The sequence below is a fragment of the Gambusia affinis genome, linkage group LG07 (assembly GCF_019740435.1).
Source record: "Gambusia affinis linkage group LG07, SWU_Gaff_1.0, whole genome shotgun sequence".
NCBI lineage: Eukaryota > Metazoa > Chordata > Actinopteri > Cyprinodontiformes > Poeciliidae > Gambusia > Gambusia affinis.
The window spans coordinates 16809286-16826772 of NC_057874.1; the positions used below are offsets into that span (position 1 = coordinate 16809286).

The window sequence follows — 17487 nt, forward strand, 5'->3', positions numbered from 1 at the left end:
AATATAAGATATAAAAACGCAGAAGATAAAACAAAAGGAGAAATAAAGCAGTACACATGTGATATTAAATAAAAGAAAAGAAATTGAAAGCCAGTCTGAACAAATGTGTCTTCAGCTGCTAGCTTCAAGAGTATCAAGACACAGTCTGGGGGTACAGCCATAAAGGCTTTATCCCCTCTGGTCTTAGAATGAGTTCATGGCACCATTAACAGCCTTTGGCTGGAAAATCTCAGGCAGAGAGGAACGGATTAGGGCTCTCCATACTTAACCTAGCAGCAACTGAGACTGGGAGGGAAGACTGTGCATCTCTTCAGACCTTTACTTAGTGTTCTAAGAAGAAATTATTTGGAAAAACTCTGCGTTGCTGAGATAAATAAAGATTTTTAAAATAAAGGAATATAACATTAATGCCATTACTGTTAACATACACAGATACTATATTTTCCATCTTCACATGAATAATTCTTTCTGCAACCGAATCTTTGGCAGTGACTCTGTTCAGAGCAGCTCTTAAGCCCAGGGCTGAGGAGTTTACTTAAAGCTATTTTAAGAACTCATTATGGTGCATTATACTTGGAGCAGATCTGCCATGTTATAAAGCAGTTCTCCAGAGGTATGATTATGTTGCAACAAAAAATAACATTTGATATGTTTGGCCTTCTTTTACAGACTTATTAGGACCTAAAGCAAATATAGCTTCTCACAGACAAATGCCCAAGCTCTTACTACCGCAATGGCTGACAAATGCTTAGAACGCCACTGTTAATTACATGTGAGATAGTTTTCAGCATCTTGTTACATCAGTCCCACTCTGGGAAGGTCCATATTCTTTAAAACATTTATTATGATTTAGTCATCAGCTCATTTGGTTCAGTTGAACCGGGTTCTGAATCCTGGTAAGTACACTCCATCGCAAGATGGTTGCTGTGTTTGTTTCTCCGTAGCTTAAGATCCTAAATGGTGAATGCAGTTACATTGTACTATATTGTGACAAGAATGATTGGTCTTTTTTATAGTTTGAAATTTGGAATAAGACAGAAAAACAACATTCATGAAGACAATTGCGTATTTGTTGAACTAGTACAATAATTTGAGTCATATTAACCAATCCATATAACTGCTGCAGTTTCAAATGTAAATATCCAGTATTTTGTTCTGTAAACTGCTTAAATGTGCAGTTGTGAAATCAAAAAGAATTGGGAAGGACATGTACACTACTTATATGAAGAAATTCAACAAGAAAAACCCTAAAGGTCACCCAGTTTAATTCCAATCATATCAATTCAAAGTCATGTTTTGATCATGTTATTTATTCGTTTAGACGTGTCACATTTTAAAACCAAATACTTAATTAGCAAGCTATATATTTAGTTTATGCCAAATATTTAGTTAGCAAACGAAACAAATATGGGTTTGAAAAATTATTCTCCATTTTTTTCTCTTATGACAAGCTAGATAACAATAATACAATTATTGCTATCAATACTTGACTGTGTAACTTTACAAACTGCACCCTATAGTTTGCACATGCAGGCATGTTGGTAGTTATTGCATTGAATAATTCCTGATGCAGGTTGGTTGTTTTGCAGCATGAAGCTCCTGTGTTTTTATATGGAGTTTTCATGTTCTCCCATCGGGTCCAGTTGTCTCTGGGCCTTTCCGACTTCCTCCAACAATATGAAAATATGCATATTAGGTTACGAGTGTTTGCTTTCGTGGTTAGTTTGTCCTGTATGTCTGTGTGTTGTGAAGGACTTCCCACCTATCCAAAGAGTGTGTCCCTATTTTAGCAACGACTGCTAAAAATAGACAGCAGCCCCCTACAGCAACCCAGTAGGGACAAGTGAGTACAGACAATGGATGGATGGATTCCTGATGCCATAGCATGTCAAATAACTAGGGCGATATATTTATATGTTCATGTTTTGTTGACTTCTCTAATAAAGTTTGATTGTTTCTTGCCATTAAAGTCAGGGATGTAAAGATAAAGTCCTGCAAGTCTCCCTAAACTAGTGGTCAAAACTCTGCACCTGTATGTAAGTGGGAACTTTTGCTCTCAACTGTTGAAGATTCTTGTTTTTGAGAAGCAATCTTTTTTTTTTTGCATTAATTGTTAAGCCTCATATGTGCAAGTCATTATGTGTGCAATCCTGATCAACACGGGTTTGTTTATGTTGCTTATTTCTTTGTGAGGTAGAAAACCCTGCACATGTATTAGCTTCCCCACCAGAAAGGTGAGCAAAAACTAAAATAAAATACTGTTATTGCTATAATACAATGTAGGATTTCAGAACTTGGGACATATCTTATCGTTAGGGTGGAACCCCCTCCACCCCCTCTACCCCCCCAATAAAACGGTGTAGTCCCGCCATACCTGGAGAGACTGTGGCTTCCCCCTTGGAGTCACACAACATAGCTGTTAGGTTAAGTGTTTTCTCTAAATAGATCTTATGAATGATTGCAAGTATGTGTGCATGCTTATTTGTCATGTGAATCTGTGTGTTGCATTTTGATAGGCTGGTGACAACCTTGCATATTAGGCTGGCACAAATGTGGAGGAATGTTTTCCTACAGAATAAATACATTATATTGACAAAATATCCAGTTATCTGCAGTCACATGCTAGAGTGACATTCAAATCTCAATCCAAGAGGAGCAAAGTAATGAATATTTATCTTCTGCAATTTTTCCAGAAACACATTTACAAGGTCATCCATTGATGTTGGAAAAGAAGGTCTGACTCACATTCTCCAGTCTAATTCATCCTGAAGAAGTTATTTTGGATGAAGTCATGACTCTGTAAAAGATAATCAAGTTCTTCCACACCAAATGTTCATACACATGTTTTTATGGAGCCTGTTTTGTGCACTGGTCTATGGTCACAAATAGATTTTATTTTTCTGAATGTCACTTCCCATTTGATGCAAAAAATGGTTATTTTTCATCACTGGAATATCTGAGGGGTTTTCATTAGGTGTATCTTACACACTTCAACTCATATCTTGTATCTCTTTTTTGTTGAAAATTCATTTTTAGCTTGTGTTTAATGATATTTCCATCCATTCATTCATCCAGCCTCCATGGTAATGTTAATGTAAATGGTTAAAAAAGTTTGTGTTTTTCTCCTGCTTTTATTAGTTACAGCTTTTTTGTGAAACAACATTATAAAATTCATTCAAACAAAGTTTTTCACCTCTCATTTTTGCAGGGCTTCCTCTTTCCTCTGCCTGATGTGTATATTATTTTCACCATGTTGCGCTTCCTGTGGAATTGAAAAATTAGGATGTATGAGTGAATTGCTAAAAATAGCTTACAAATGGCATGATGAATGTGCAATACCATATTTCAGAAGCATCACCGATCCTCCACAGAGTTCTTCTGCTCTGTGACCAAAGCATGGTGGGATCATTAAGAGGTTTCTTCCTAAATCAACAAAAAGAAAAATCATTACATCTCCAAAACAAGGCTGTTGAGACAGATAATTTAATATTCAGTGTTGGCAACAGTTCGTGATACCTTGTAATGTTGATGAGGATGGTGGTGACGAGAGGCTGGTAACACAAGCAGCACATTTGCACCTCTGCAATCTGAGGCTCCCTCTGGTGTTTATAAGAAGCCAGTGACCCCAGCCGTCGACAGCTAAACACTCACCCATGATATGTCACCCATAGTTAACACCTGCAGGGTCTGACAGCACATGAACTGAATCTGGTGGAGCAGAGAAATGTCCAAACAGAATAAAATTTAAGAACAGCAAACGCAACATGCAAAGCTTGTTGTGTCGTAAAAGCTAATTTGTGAGCTTTCTAAGAATCTAAAAATAGTTTCAGTCTTACAATAAACATGAACTTCATCCACTACTAAGTGATGCAATTAGCTTTTAAAAGGAAACTTCTCCCCATCTCTAATCCTATTTATCATATTTATCATATACAAGACATGCAAGTAACTAGATATATATTAAAACTCAAATATAGTCTGGACAGATGCTACCAAAAACACCTTTACATGGAGGTCTCCATCCATATTTAGGCACAGATTTTTAAAAGCATGCTTTAAAGACATAATTTACAAGGTTGTAAAAAAACAAACAAACAAACAAACAAACCAAAAAACAGGTATGTTTTGAAGTTGTTAAAATAAAAAGATAAATATGTTCAGCAGCCTGTCAGGACTGTGACTCAGAATCTGGCTCTAAAGTTACATAAGTTTAAAACAACACACATGGATGTTGAAAAGATTTAGTAAATGTTTTATCTTCTTTAGATACAATTCAAAATGTTCAAACAAGCAACTTTAAGATCATTTTCATATCCATCTGCATCTCCATCTCTTCAGTCTTCACTTCACATTCCAAACCTCCAGTACTACCGAAAGTAAAATAACAAATACAGACTACAGACAAAATTTCCAAACAAATCTGCCTTAAATGCACTAAAAAAAATACTTACAAATCTGAAAAACAATGCTGCTTTTTGTGTAAGTATATATCCATGCTCTTTGTTGCCACTCAATAGACTGGAATGTAACTCAGGACTCACCTTGGTTTGTTCTCCTGATCCCAGCTGTTGCTCTTAGACAAATGCAGAAGCTGACACACCTACATCAAAGGCTATAAAACACAATATGTCCCTTGAGCATGTGGTATTTTCCTTGATCATCCACACAACCTAGTTGCTATATTTGAAATCTGTCCTTGTAAGACAGAAGACTTCAATGCTGGCAACATGTCACTTATCTTCACTGAATACAGAGGTCTATTATATCTTCTAGGTAACCACTTTAGAATTTCTTTTCATTTTAACAATGTAACTTGACCATCTTTCCAGGCAAACAGTGGCTACAAGCTCCTTAACAACACACTTACAAAGCTTGCCATCTATGTCAGAAGTCTCTGGCAAAAAAAGTTGTTTTTTACTAGATTCTTCATCAAGCAAACAAACAATAGAGATGAATGTTTTCAACATGTTTAGACACAAGCATCTGTCATTGTGGGGTCATTTATAAAACCACAAGGAAAAAGAGCAGTAACCCATCCCTCCCCTGCTCTACATTTAGCGATTGTCTCAGCCTCCCTTGTGTATCCCTTAAGAAGAAGAATAAGAGCAGCTGTTGGCACTGTTGTGTAAAGTAATCCCTTTGGCAATCCCTACTTTTCTTCAAAGCCCAGTGGCACTCATTTTATTTTTTAATCATTTCTGACCTGTAAGGACTCTGAAACATGATATTGATGACTTTTCAAAGCCTTACAGAAAAATAGCAGAGGGCAGCTTTTGTGCCAGAGGGCATTGAAAAGATGTTTTAGTCACACCTTTGGTATTTCTGCAACTTCTGATTCAACTTCACATGAATATAACCAACATCTGTAAGTTTATTCATATACATGGCATGACAAAGGAAGAGTAAACTTGTACATTGCATGATATACAACCTAAATAAGCACACTGCTTTAAAAAAAATGTAGATTTTCTCACCACATTTCTTGACAAAGGTCCGAGGAAACAAAACAACTTGAATCAGATGTGTGACTTATAGGGATTTCTAAGAAATCCCACAGGCAAAAACAAAATGTATTCTTTCTTTTATGACTTAGACTTAGACTGACTTTATTATCATTTTGCATACACAGGGTGTATACAGAACGAAATTTCGTTGCATACGGCTCAGAACAATGTTTTGAGGTTCCAATGTTATGTGGTGATGATGATGATGATGATGATGATGATGATGATGATGATGATGATGATGATGATGATGATGATGATGATGATGATGAATACTTTATTGATCCCCAAGGAGAAGGGTTAGGGTTACTCCAGAATAAATTAAAATACACTATAAAATATAAATATAAATATATATAAAATATAAAGTGCAGGAATGACAGTAAAATAGAAGTTATTGGGGCATTTATGGAGATCTATCTATTGTCTGGGATGAATGGCATGCAACATCCACAAACCCTTTTGGCACAGCATTGACAGGCACTTTTGCAAAAGTGTAACGACAGGCGACATGACCAAATACAGCGACAAACATGTGATAGGCTCCCATCAGACAATATAAAAGGAGCAGCAAACAGCACGCCCGAGAGCCTCTCTGCAAAGGTAAGTTACTAAAGATATTATTACATCCAAATCTGATTCAGAAAATGGTACAATTTATATAAGAAATTTGGTCATTTAAAATTTGTTCAACCAATTTTTCGACGCTTCTTATTTTAAAAGGAAGTACTACAAACTCAACAAGTAGCATCAATAAATGTAAATCATCTGTCTTGTTTTTAGACTTCTGTTTTAACATCTGCTACAAAACTTTCTGCTCAACTGGTGTGCTACAAGGTATGAAGCTAAGATTTACACATTTTGACCATTTGTGTGACCTGGAAACATTTAATTATGGTGAGATAAAATGTTAAAGTTTAATATATATGTATATATTTCTTTATTTTGGGGGGAGTAAGTTCATTAAATGTATTTTCTTGAACATGATTTTGGGAATATGTGTTTTTACAGCGGAACCATGAGTGGGGATTCGGAGATGGAGTGTTTTGGCCCGGCGGCCGTATATCTCCGCAAGCCAGAAAGAGAGCGTCTTGAAGCTCAGAACATTCCCTTTGATGCCAAAACAGCATATTTTGTGTCTGAGCCCTCAGAGATGTACTTAAAGGGGAAACTGGTAAAGAAAGAGGGCGGCAAAGCCACTGTGGAGACTCTTACTGGGAAGGTGAGGATGCAGCACTGGAGATAAAACTCCCCCACTTTTCTTTCCATCCACTTATCCAATTTTTATTTTTTTTTTATCTCTGAAAGAATTTGTCTGAACTTGAGTGAAAAGAAGTACGTTTATCTGAATTTGTTGATCATAAGACTAAGATTTTGTTTAGATTTTAAGCAGTCATGTATGCACACCCTGGGACAAGCTTTAAAATAGCTCAGAGGTATTGTCTGTCTTAATGTCCGAATTCCTCTTTGTTAGATCCTCAGATTAGACTCAAAATGAAGGTGGCAGAAAAAGGATCAATTATGTACTAATTACTGTCAATACACAACAAGTGATAAAGAAGGATAAAAAAATAAATGCTTCTATCTTCAATCAAATGTGAAACATCTTCATAAAGTCTGAAATTAGTAAGTAGGTTACCCAAATACTCCCTAAACTAGTTATGAAGTAAAACAAGATTTCATGGTGGCTTGATGTCAAAGAGTTGATCATTAAATAAAGATATATTTACTATGTTGAAATATAGAAAGGGGTAATCGCGGGAAAAGGACACAAAAAACAATTATGTTTAAATATAGAGTAACCAGTCAGTCATTTTCTAATTCTGCCACACTGAACATCTGAAAATTAATAAGCTAAGATCAAGCTATTCTGGCCTACTAAACAATGACTTGGTTGAACAAACACACCTTTTAGTGTTAACATTGTAACATTTTACAAGAATAACACTGATTACTTGTCTTTGTACTAATTTCTGAGCGATAGCAAAAGGAGTCCTAAAGGACAGAGACCTGGCATTTTCAATGATGCTCCATTTTGGACTGTCATTAAGGTTAATGCTTGGTTAATCACAAGTACAGACCAAACATTTTGCAGAGCTCAGTAAACATAGCTATTCCGTCTATGTTTGTGTTTGTTGAACACTACATCAGAGCATCACCGTGAAGGAAGATGAAATCTTCCCCATGAACCCTCCAAAGTTTGACAAGATTGAGGACATGGCCATGATGACCCACCTCAACGAGCCCGCTGTGCTGTATAACCTCAAAGAGCGATATGCAGCATGGATGATCTACGTAGGTTTTTCTAAATACATAATGTGGAAACAGATGATGACTGCAAGGAAACATGCATCATGAATGATCCTCTGTGACCCTGCAGACCTACTCTGGGTTGTTCTGCGTCACTGTGAACCCCTACAAGTGGCTACCAGTGTACGATACAGTGGTTGTTGCAGCATACAGAGGGAAGAAGAGAATTGAGGCTCCTCCCCACATCTTCTCCATCTCTGATAACGCCTATCAGTTCATGCTCCAAGGTACCACACTTTTCATAACCAATACATAAATACAGCAGCTTCACCTCAAACATCCATCTGACATTTGTGCATCATTTTCCATCTTACAGACAGAGAAAACCAGTCCATCCTGATTACGTAAGTGCCAAATATTTTGAGGTATTTTCATCATTGATTGCATCACTATTTTTTTAATTAAACTGTGCATCTTCAAACCAGTGGAGAATCTGGTGCAGGAAAGACTGTGAACACCAAACGTGTCATCCAGTACTTTGCGACAATCGCAGTAGCTGGTGGAAAGAAATCTGAGCCAGTTCCTGGAAAAATGCAGGTCAGTGACGTTGCAAAACAATCAAATTATACAAACACACAAACTGGAACTGCTCAACTAATGAGATTAATTTCGCCTCCAGGGTTCACTGGAAGATCAGATCATTGCAGCCAACCCACTGTTGGAGGCTTATGGAAATGCCAAGACTGTGAGGAATGACAACTCTTCCCGTTTTGTGAGTTCAACTTGAAACTGTCTCTTGTTACTTTGGTGAAAACAATCATTGTCAGCATTTAAATAAAACACTCTCCTGTTTCCTCACAGGGAAAATTCATCAGAATCCACTTTGGGTCAACTGGAAAGCTGGCTTCAGCTGATATTGAAACATGTAAAACTTTCTGTTTAAGTCTTCTTATGCATTTTATTTATAGTCAAAAAAATATTTTTTTAAATTGATAATGTGAATCTACACAGATCTGCTGGAGAAATCTCGAGTGACATTCCAGCTGTCTGCTGAGAGGAGCTACCACATCTTCTATCAGCTCACAACAGGCCACAAACCCGAGCTAATAGGTTAGAAACAAATGAATTACTCCACAAGTTAACAATGTCTTACCACAGGCTATGTATATAGAATACGTTTCATAATTAGTTTATTGATATTTACGTAGATTAACTTTGTGTTTTCTTTAGAGGCTCTTCTGATTACCACAAATCCCTACGACTATCCCATGATCAGTCATGGTGAAATCAGTGTGAAGAGTATCAATGACATTGAAGAATTCATGGCCACTGATGTAAGACATTTTCCAATATATAGTTCATTATAGCTACCCAGGGTTGAGCGATATGGCAAAGGCATGTCATAGTTTCTTCTAAACCATAAATGATCTGGAACTGTTTTGCTAAACTCTATGAACAAAAATAGACAATGTCTCTCTCTGTTTCTCACTGTCAATGGGTTCTTCATCTTCAAGATCTAAAGCGTCCTTATCGCCTTCCAGCCTAGCCAATATATTCTTTAGCATTATACTCACTGCTACAAACTCCTTTTTAACATAATTTTTCACAGACTGCCATCGACATCCTGGGTTTCACTCCAGAGGAAAAGATGAGCATGTATAAACTGACGGGAGCTGTGATGCATCATGGAAACATGAAGTTCAAGCAGAAGCAGCGGGAAGAGCAGGCTGAACCTGATGGCACTGAAGGTATAACACAAACAATGAAGTTTCAATGTCATCCAGATTTTGTCTTGAAGAACATCTGAGCTTGTTTTTTTTTTTTTCAGTGGCCGATAAAATCGCCTACCTCATGGGTCTGAACTCTGCTGATTTGCTCAAAGCTTTGTGTTACCCCCGAGTGAAGGTTGGAAATGAGATGGTGACCAAAGGTCAAACTGTTCCCCAGGTGATCAATTCAGATGATCTACAAATTAATGATTGCCAAAGTTTGATAAGTTTATTTTATTCTGGATACATTAATTTCACGTCAAGTTAATGTGATGTATATTATGCCTAAATTCAGGTCAACAATGCAGTGAGTGCTCTCTGCAAGTCTGTCTATGAGAAGATGTTCTTATGGATGGTCGTCAGAATCAACGAGATGTTGGACACCAAGCAGCCAAGAAGCTACTTTATCGGTGTTTTAGACATCGCTGGTTTTGAAATCTTTGATGTCAGTAATATTGGGATTAACCTTTAAATCAGTGAACCTGCACAGTCAATATGTACCAGAGTCTGTCTTCCAACAGTTCAACAGCTTGGAACAGCTGTGCATCAACTTCACCAATGAAAAACTGCAACAGTTCTTCAACCACCACATGTTCGTCCTGGAGCAAGAAGAGTACAAGAAGGAGGGAATTGAATGGGAGTTCATTGACTTTGGCATGGACTTGGCTGCGTGCATTGAGCTCATTGAGAAGGTCAGCAACAAGCTCAGACACATACTGACCAACACAGGGGATCATTTTGATGCATTGACATTGCTTGTAGTTATTTTATTTGCTATCTTGACAGCCAATGGGCATCTTCTCCATCCTTGAAGAAGAGTGTATTGTTCCCAAGGCAACAGACATCACCTTCAAGAGCAAACTGTATGACCAACATCTGGGAAAAAGTGCTCCCTTCCAGAAACCAAAACCCGTCAAAGGCAAACCTGAGGCTCATTTCTCTCTGATGCACTATGCTGGCACTGTGGACTACAATGTTCTTGGCTGGCTGGAAAAGAACAAGGACCCCCTGAATGACACGGTGGTCCAGCTTTACCAGAAGTCATCATCAAAGCTGCTGGCTTACTTGTATGCATCTCATGCATCAACAGATGGTAAGAAATATATTCACAGTCAACTTTTGAGTTTGTAGTTTTTAAAGCAATCACATATAATGGTTTCATGAAGTATAAGTAATTATCTAATTTCACCATATCAAGCCTACTATATGTTTTATATGTTACAGCTGAGGGTGGTGGAAAAAAAGCTGGCAAGAAGAAGGGTGGGTCATTTCAGACTGTGTCAGCTTTGTTCAGAGTAAGATTTACAACAAAATGTTACTACAACTCGCAATTAAAATGTTGATAAGCAATGAAACAGATCAATTCAAAATATACCCATTTGAATTTCCAAATTTTCCAGGAGAATTTGGGCAAGCTGATGACCAACTTGAGGAGCACTCATCCACATTTTGTGCGCTGCTTGATTCCAAATGAATCAAAGACTCCTGGTGAGCTCAATCCCTATTTGGAGTTTGACAAAATCCAAACACGTGAAACAGAGAAGACTAATTTTATGTGTATTTCAGGTCTGATGGAGAACCATCTGGTCATCCACCAGCTGAGGTGTAACGGTGTGCTGGAGGGTATCAGAATCTGCAGGAAAGGTTTCCCCAGCAGGATCCTCTATGGTGACTTCAAGCAGAGGTGAATATTGCATTTACAAATTCATTGCATAATTTACAGATGAATAACTCAACAATATTTCTACCTTTTATCAGATACAAAGTGTTGAATGCCAGTGTCATCCCTGAGGGACAGTTCATTGACAACAAGAAGGCCTCTGAGAAACTCTTGGGCTCTATTGATGTTGATCACACTCAGTACAAGTTTGGACACACTAAGGTAAACTTGCATTCAACTGAATTTATGTCTAATTGGCCAATTCACAACAACTCTAATTCGTTGAAAAACAACTCTGTTATATTATCTGATTCAGATAAGTCTAGCACAACTGAATGCTGTGATTTATTGTTCTGTAAGAAAAAAATAGTTTTAAGCATCAAACGATACTTCACAACAAAAGTTGGTGAAAAAAGGAAGTTGTGTTGCTTTTCTGGGATTTTAATGTGCTAACAATGTCATTTCAGGTGTTCTTCAAGGCTGGTCTGCTTGGTCTCCTAGAGGAGATGCGAGATGAAAAACTCGCAATCTTGGTCACAATGACTCAGGCTCTCTGCAGAGGCTTCCTCATGAGACGAGAGTTTGTCAAAATGATGGAACGCAGGTGATTTATCCACATTGTCTTAAACATAAGAGGCAAGCTGCAAATATTTGGCACCCTTATTCAATCTGTTTGAATCAATATTTCACCATTTCCAGGGAAGCCATTTACTCCATCCAGTACAACATCCGCGCATTCATGAACGTCAAGACTTGGCCATGGATGAAGCTGTACTTCAAGATCAAACCTCTGCTGAAGAGTGCAGAGACGGAGAAGGAGATGGCCCAAATGAAAGAAGACTTTGCCAAGACCAAAGATGAGCTGGCAAAGGCTTTGGCTAAGAAGAAAGAATTGGAGGAGAAGATGGTTTCTCTCCTTCAGGAGAAGAATGACCTGCAGCTGCACATTCAGTCGGTATGTTTACGAGCACAGAGATCTAATTTCATAAGATACAAATATTACTATATTTGACCACACTGTTATTTCTTCTGGAAATCTAGGAGGGTGAAAACCTGGCTGATGCAGAGGAAAGATGCGAGCAATTAATTAAAGCAAAAATTCAGCTTGAAGCCAAACTCAAAGAGACAGCTGAGAGACTGGAGGATGAGGAAGAGATCAATGCTGAGCTGACAGCAAAGAAGAGAAAACTCGAGGACGAATGCTCTGAGTTGAAGAAGGACATCGATGACTTGGAGCTGACTTTGGCCAAAGTGGAAAAGGAGAAACATGCCACTGAAAACAAGGTTTGAGTTTATGAATCACATTACTGCTAAATGAAATTTGATCAAATTTCTAAAGCCATTTATTTGTCAATGCAGGTTAAAAACCTGGTTGAGGAAATGGCTTCTCAAGATGAGACCATTGCTAAGCTGACAAAGGAGAAAAAAGCCCTCCAAGAGGCCCATCAGCAGACACTGGATGATCTGCAGGCAGAGGAAGACAAAGTCAACACTCTGACCAAAGCCAAGACAAAACTGGAGCAGCAAGTGGACGATGTAAGATTGGTTAACTGAAGCTCACTGCGATTTAATTAAATATTAAAATTTAATAAATGTGCTTATTTTGTTTTAAACAGCTTGAAGGTTCCCTGGAGCAGGAAAAGAAACTCCGTATGGATCTTGAGCGAGCAAAAAGGAAGCTGGAAGGAGATCTGAAACTGGCTCAAGAAACCATAATGGATCTGGAGAATGATAAGCAGCAGTCTGAAGAGAAGATAAAGAAGTCAGTAAATCTGAAATTAGTTAACATTTGGCTTAATACTTTGTGTACTTCAAAGACTATCAAAAAAAAACCCAGTGTACCCAACAACCTAAAGAGTCAAAAATTTCCTTCAGTTGCAAGACAACTGATGCTATCAGAAGTTGCATAAATTCAAAGCTCTACCTTAGAGTAACATATTGCTTAACACAAGACAATTAATAACTTTTCAACATAAATCCCCCTAATTATTATATGCCTATATTGTTTGTATTTTTCTCTTTTTGCAGGAAAGACTTTGAAACAAGTCAGCTTCTCAGCAAAATTGAGGATGAGCAAGTGCTTGGTGTTCAGCTTCAGAAGAAGATAAAAGAACTTCAGGTTGCTTTAAAATTTTGTCTTTTTTAGCCTAGCTTTGTTGAATGCATTTCTCATTTATTACACTAAGCCCTAAGTAACGTTTTTGTGTTTCGTGGAAAATCTGCAAGGCCCGAATTGAGGAACTGGAAGAGGAGATTGAAGCTGAGCGAGCTGCTCGGGCCAAAGTGGAGAAGCAGAGGGCCGATCTCTCCAGGGAACTTGAGGAGATCAGCGAGAGGCTTGAGGAAGCTGGAGGAGCCACTGCTGTTCAGATCGAGATGAACAAGAAGCGCGAGGCTGAGTTTCAGAAGCTGCGCCGGGACCTTGAAGAGGCCACCCTGCAGCATGAGGCCACGGCCGCATCTCTCCGTAAGAAGCAGGCCGACAGCGTGGCGGAGCTGGGAGAGCAGATCGATAACCTCCAGAGAGTCAAACAGAAGCTGGAGAAAGAGAAAAGTGAATACAAGATGGAGATCGACGACCTCTCAAGCAACATGGAGTCCATTGCAAAAGCAAAGGTTGGTTAAAGTAGAACTGAAAAACTCCACTTATAAAGATGCACTTTGAATCAATGCACCTTTTTCTTATTAAGGCAAATCTTGAGAAAATGTGTCGCAGTCTTGAGGATCAACTGAGTGAGATGAAAACAAAGAATGAAGAAAATGTGCGACAGCTGAATGACATTGGTTTACAGAGGGCAAGACTGCAAACAGAGAATGGTAAAACTTTTGACTAATATTTTGGTATTTGCAACTTTCTCACAACAGACATTTTTGTTGACATGTCAGTTTTTTTGCTTAATTAGGTGAAATCAGTCGCCAGCTGGAAGAGAAAGATGCCTTGATCTCTCAGCTGACGAGGAGCAAGCAGGCTTTCACTCAGCAGATTGAAGAATTTAAGAGGCGCTTTGAAGAAGAAGTTAAAGTATGCACTGTCAAACTGTAATTTTTAAACTTATTAACAGATGAACGCTAACAGCTCTCACTCTTTTAAGGCCAAGAATGCTCTGGCTCATGCGGTTCAGTCGTCTCGTCATGACTGTGATCTGCTCAGAGAGCAGTATGAAGAGGAGCAGGAGGCCAAAGCTGAGCTGCAGCGCGCTATGTCCAAGGCTAACAGCGAGGTGGCTCAGTGGAGAACCAAGTATGAGACTGATGCCATTCAGCGCACAGAGGAGCTGGAAGAAGCCAAGTAAGTCTCACTTTTACTCTTATGATGATGATTTGAAATTGCAAAGGATTTGAAGTTTTTTAAATCAAATATACTCCCTGCAGGAAGAAGCTCGCCCAGCGTCTTCAGGATGCAGAAGAGTCCATTGAGGCTGTGAATGCAAAATGCGCCTCTCTGGAAAAGACCAAGCAGAGGCTGCAGGGTGAGGTGGAGGACCTGATGATCGACGTGGAGAGAGCTAATGCTCTGGCTGCAAATCTTGACAAGAAGCAGAGGAACTTTGACAAGGTTTTGTTCTTGTCATTTCAGTCCTGTTCTTACTGAGGGACACAAAGTCAACAATGGGCAACAAATATTTGACCTATTTGTGTTTTCAGGTTCTTGCAGAGTGGAAGCAGAAGTATGAGGAGAGCCAGGCTGAGCTGGAAGGAGCTCAAAAGGAGGCTCGCTCCCTCAGCACTGAAATGTTTAAGCTTAAGAATTCATATGAAGAAGCTCTGGACCATCTGGAGACTCTGAAGAGGGAGAACAAGAACCTGCAACGTAAGAGCAACTTTACATTTTCAGTCAAGTAATGAAACTAGTGACAGTGCTTGTAATTGATAAAAGGTTACAGATTAAAAGGTGGATAGTATCTGAGCAATCATGGGAATGCATTCATACATTGTTCCATACCTTTGACTCGGTTTTTAAACTTGTGTAATATTGTACACCATGGTTTAGCAAATCTGAGAAAGTACCATGTACTCAATATGTACAATGTTCAGCAAAAAAACTATTTGATTTTTTTTTTTTTTTTTTTGTAGAGGAAATTTCTGATCTGACTGAGCAAATCAGTGAAACTGGAAAAACCATTCACGAACTAGAAAAATCAAAAAAGGTTGTAGAGACAGAGAAGACTGAACTTCAAACTTCTCTTGAAGAGGCAGAGGTACTGGTTTAACTAAACTAATTTCAAAAGACTGTTTATTGGAGCTCATTGTTACTAACAGGCTAATTTCTTTTCTTAGGCCACCCTGGAGCACGAGGAGTCTAAGATTCTCCGTGTCCAGCTGGAGCTTACCCAAATCAAGAGTGAAATCGACAGAAAACTTGCAGAAAAGGATGAAGAGATCGAGCAGATCAAGAGGAACAGCCAGAGGGTGATGGAGTCCATGCAGAGTACTCTGGATGCTGAGATCAGGAGCAGGAACGACGCCCTGAGAATCAAGAAGAAGATGGAGGGAGATCTCAACGAGATGGAGATACAACTGAGCCACGCCAACCGGCAGGCGGCAGAAGCCCAGAAGCAGCTTAGAAACGTTCAGGGACAATTTAAGGTAATTGAACTTCACCTAGTAGAGAGGTTCTTGCCAAATATTAATCAGTTTACATTGCTGATTTATTTTTATCATTTTTAAGGATGCACAACTGCACCTTGACGAGGCTCTGAGAGGACAAGAGGACATGAGAGAGCAGGTAGCGATGGTGGAGCGCAGGAACACCCTGATGGTTGCTGAGATCGAGGAGCTCAGAGCTGCTCTGGAGCAAACGGAGAGAAGCCGCAAAATGGCAGAACAGGAGCTGGTGGATGCTAGTGAACGTGTTACACTGCTGCACTCTCAGGTACTTGATAATCAAATCAGCACATACAAGTTACCAAACATACGATTATTGAATATCATTTTAACTATTGACTGCTTAGAATACCAGCCTCATCAACACCAAGAAGAAGCTGGAGGCCGACTTTGTCCAGGTTCAAGGTGAGGTGGAAGATGCCATTCAGGAGGCAAGAAATGCTGAAGAGAAGGCAAAGAAGGCCATCACTGATGTGAGTCCTGCTGATTTTTTTCTATGTGAAAGTCAGGTTTTCATAATAGACCATGGATGTTTCAACAAAGCTGACTCCTGAAAATTTCAGGCTGCTATGATGGCAGAGGAGCTGAAGAAGGAGCAGGACACCAGTGCTCATTTGGAGAGGATGAAGAAGAACCTGGAGGTTACAGTGAAGGACCTGCAGCACCGTCTGGATGAAGCTGAAAATCTGGCCATGAAGGGAGGCAAGAAGCAGCTCCAGAAACTGGAGGCCAGGGTATGTGAAAGGCGAACACTCCTCGTAGGTCTTTTTTTCTCCAGTTACGACAATGTATTTATGTGTTTACTATCATTTTACTTGTCTTTCATTAAGGTTCGTGAATTGGAGGGTGAGGTTGATGCTGAAGTGAGACGCAGTGCAGATGCTATCAAAGGAGTACGAAAGTACGAAAGAAGAGTGAAGGAGCTGACCTATCAGGTGAGTGGCTGTGGCCACAACAAATATAACACACATAGAACATACATTATTAAAGAGTTTGAGAAACTTTTCATTTTGCACTGCAGGCAGAGGAGGACAAGAAGAATATTGCTCGACTGCAGGATCTGGTGGACAAACTGCAGCTGAAAGTGAAATCCTACAAGCGACAGGCTGAGGAGGCTGTAAGTAAACTAAACTTATTTGTTTTAAAATCTATTTAAGCATAGAGAAGTTGACTTTATGGTGCCTTGTTAAACAGGAGGAGCAGGCCAACGCTCATCTGACCAGATACAGGAAGGTCCAGCATGAGATGGAGGAGGCTCAGGAGCGTGCTGACATTGCAGAGTCCCAGGTCAACAAGCTGAGGGCCAAGAGTCGGGAGATTGGCAAGGTACGAAAGCAAATCTCTAACATAACTCTCATTTATGTAACTTTTTGACTTTACAACTAATTACTCGGTACTGAAGAGTATCACTGTTATCCTGCCATTTCAGTGCAAAGACTCAGAGGAGTGATGAAGAAAACATGCCTCCAGTATGTGGTATCAAGGGATCATACAATATGAGTAACTTGCTGCACACTGACTTTAGCATGTCACATATTGTCAAATCAATAAAAGTAGCGGAGTTTGATGAATTTGTTTTCTGTCTTTTTATGCCTCACTGAAACACAGAAAATTCAAAAAATATAAAGCACATCAAACACATCTGCCTGCAATGCCTTTACATTAGCATATACTAACGGGTAATGTAAGATAATTATCA

General features: G+C 39.0%; 1 protein-coding gene across 1 annotated transcript; it reads left to right on the forward strand.

Annotated features, from left to right (window-relative positions):
- The first annotated feature begins 6208 nt into the window (after positions 1-6208).
- Positions 6209-17359, forward strand: LOC122833808 (myosin heavy chain, fast skeletal muscle-like). Its single transcript, XM_044121709.1, has 40 exons — positions 6209-6341; positions 6516-6726; positions 7656-7799; positions 7885-8041; positions 8131-8158; positions 8240-8351; positions 8434-8526; positions 8616-8679; positions 8766-8864; positions 8985-9088; positions 9364-9502; positions 9583-9701; positions 9819-9968; positions 10045-10215; positions 10310-10616; positions 10748-10818; positions 10924-11011; positions 11090-11207; positions 11282-11405; positions 11651-11787; positions 11883-12138; positions 12225-12467; positions 12543-12719; positions 12800-12945; positions 13212-13302; positions 13410-13799; positions 13874-14000; positions 14087-14205; positions 14276-14472; positions 14556-14739; positions 14829-14994; positions 15258-15382; positions 15462-15770; positions 15853-16056; positions 16136-16261; positions 16352-16522; positions 16619-16723; positions 16810-16905; positions 16983-17114; positions 17218-17359. The coding sequence occupies exons 2-40, from the start codon at positions 6523-6525 to the stop codon at positions 17236-17238; spliced, it is 5814 nt and encodes a 1937-aa protein (XP_043977644.1). The 5' UTR covers positions 6209-6341; positions 6516-6522; the 3' UTR covers positions 17239-17359.
- Positions 17360-17487: the final 128 nt, after the last annotated feature.

What these genes read in the sequence shown, in the direction of transcription:
- LOC122833808 (XM_044121709.1), top strand. Translation starts at nt 6,523, where the DNA reads ATGAGTGGGGATTCGGAGATGGAGTGTTTTGGCCCGGCGGCCGTATAT. An exon ending in CTGTGTCAGCTTTGTTCAGA is followed by an intron (nt 10,819 to 10,923) that starts GTAAGATTTACA and finishes CAAATTTTCCAG; the next exon opens with GAGAATTTGGGCAAGCTGAT. An exon ending in AGCGACAGGCTGAGGAGGCT is followed by an intron (nt 16,906 to 16,982) that starts GTAAGTAAACTA and finishes CTTGTTAAACAG; the next exon opens with GAGGAGCAGGCCAACGCTCA.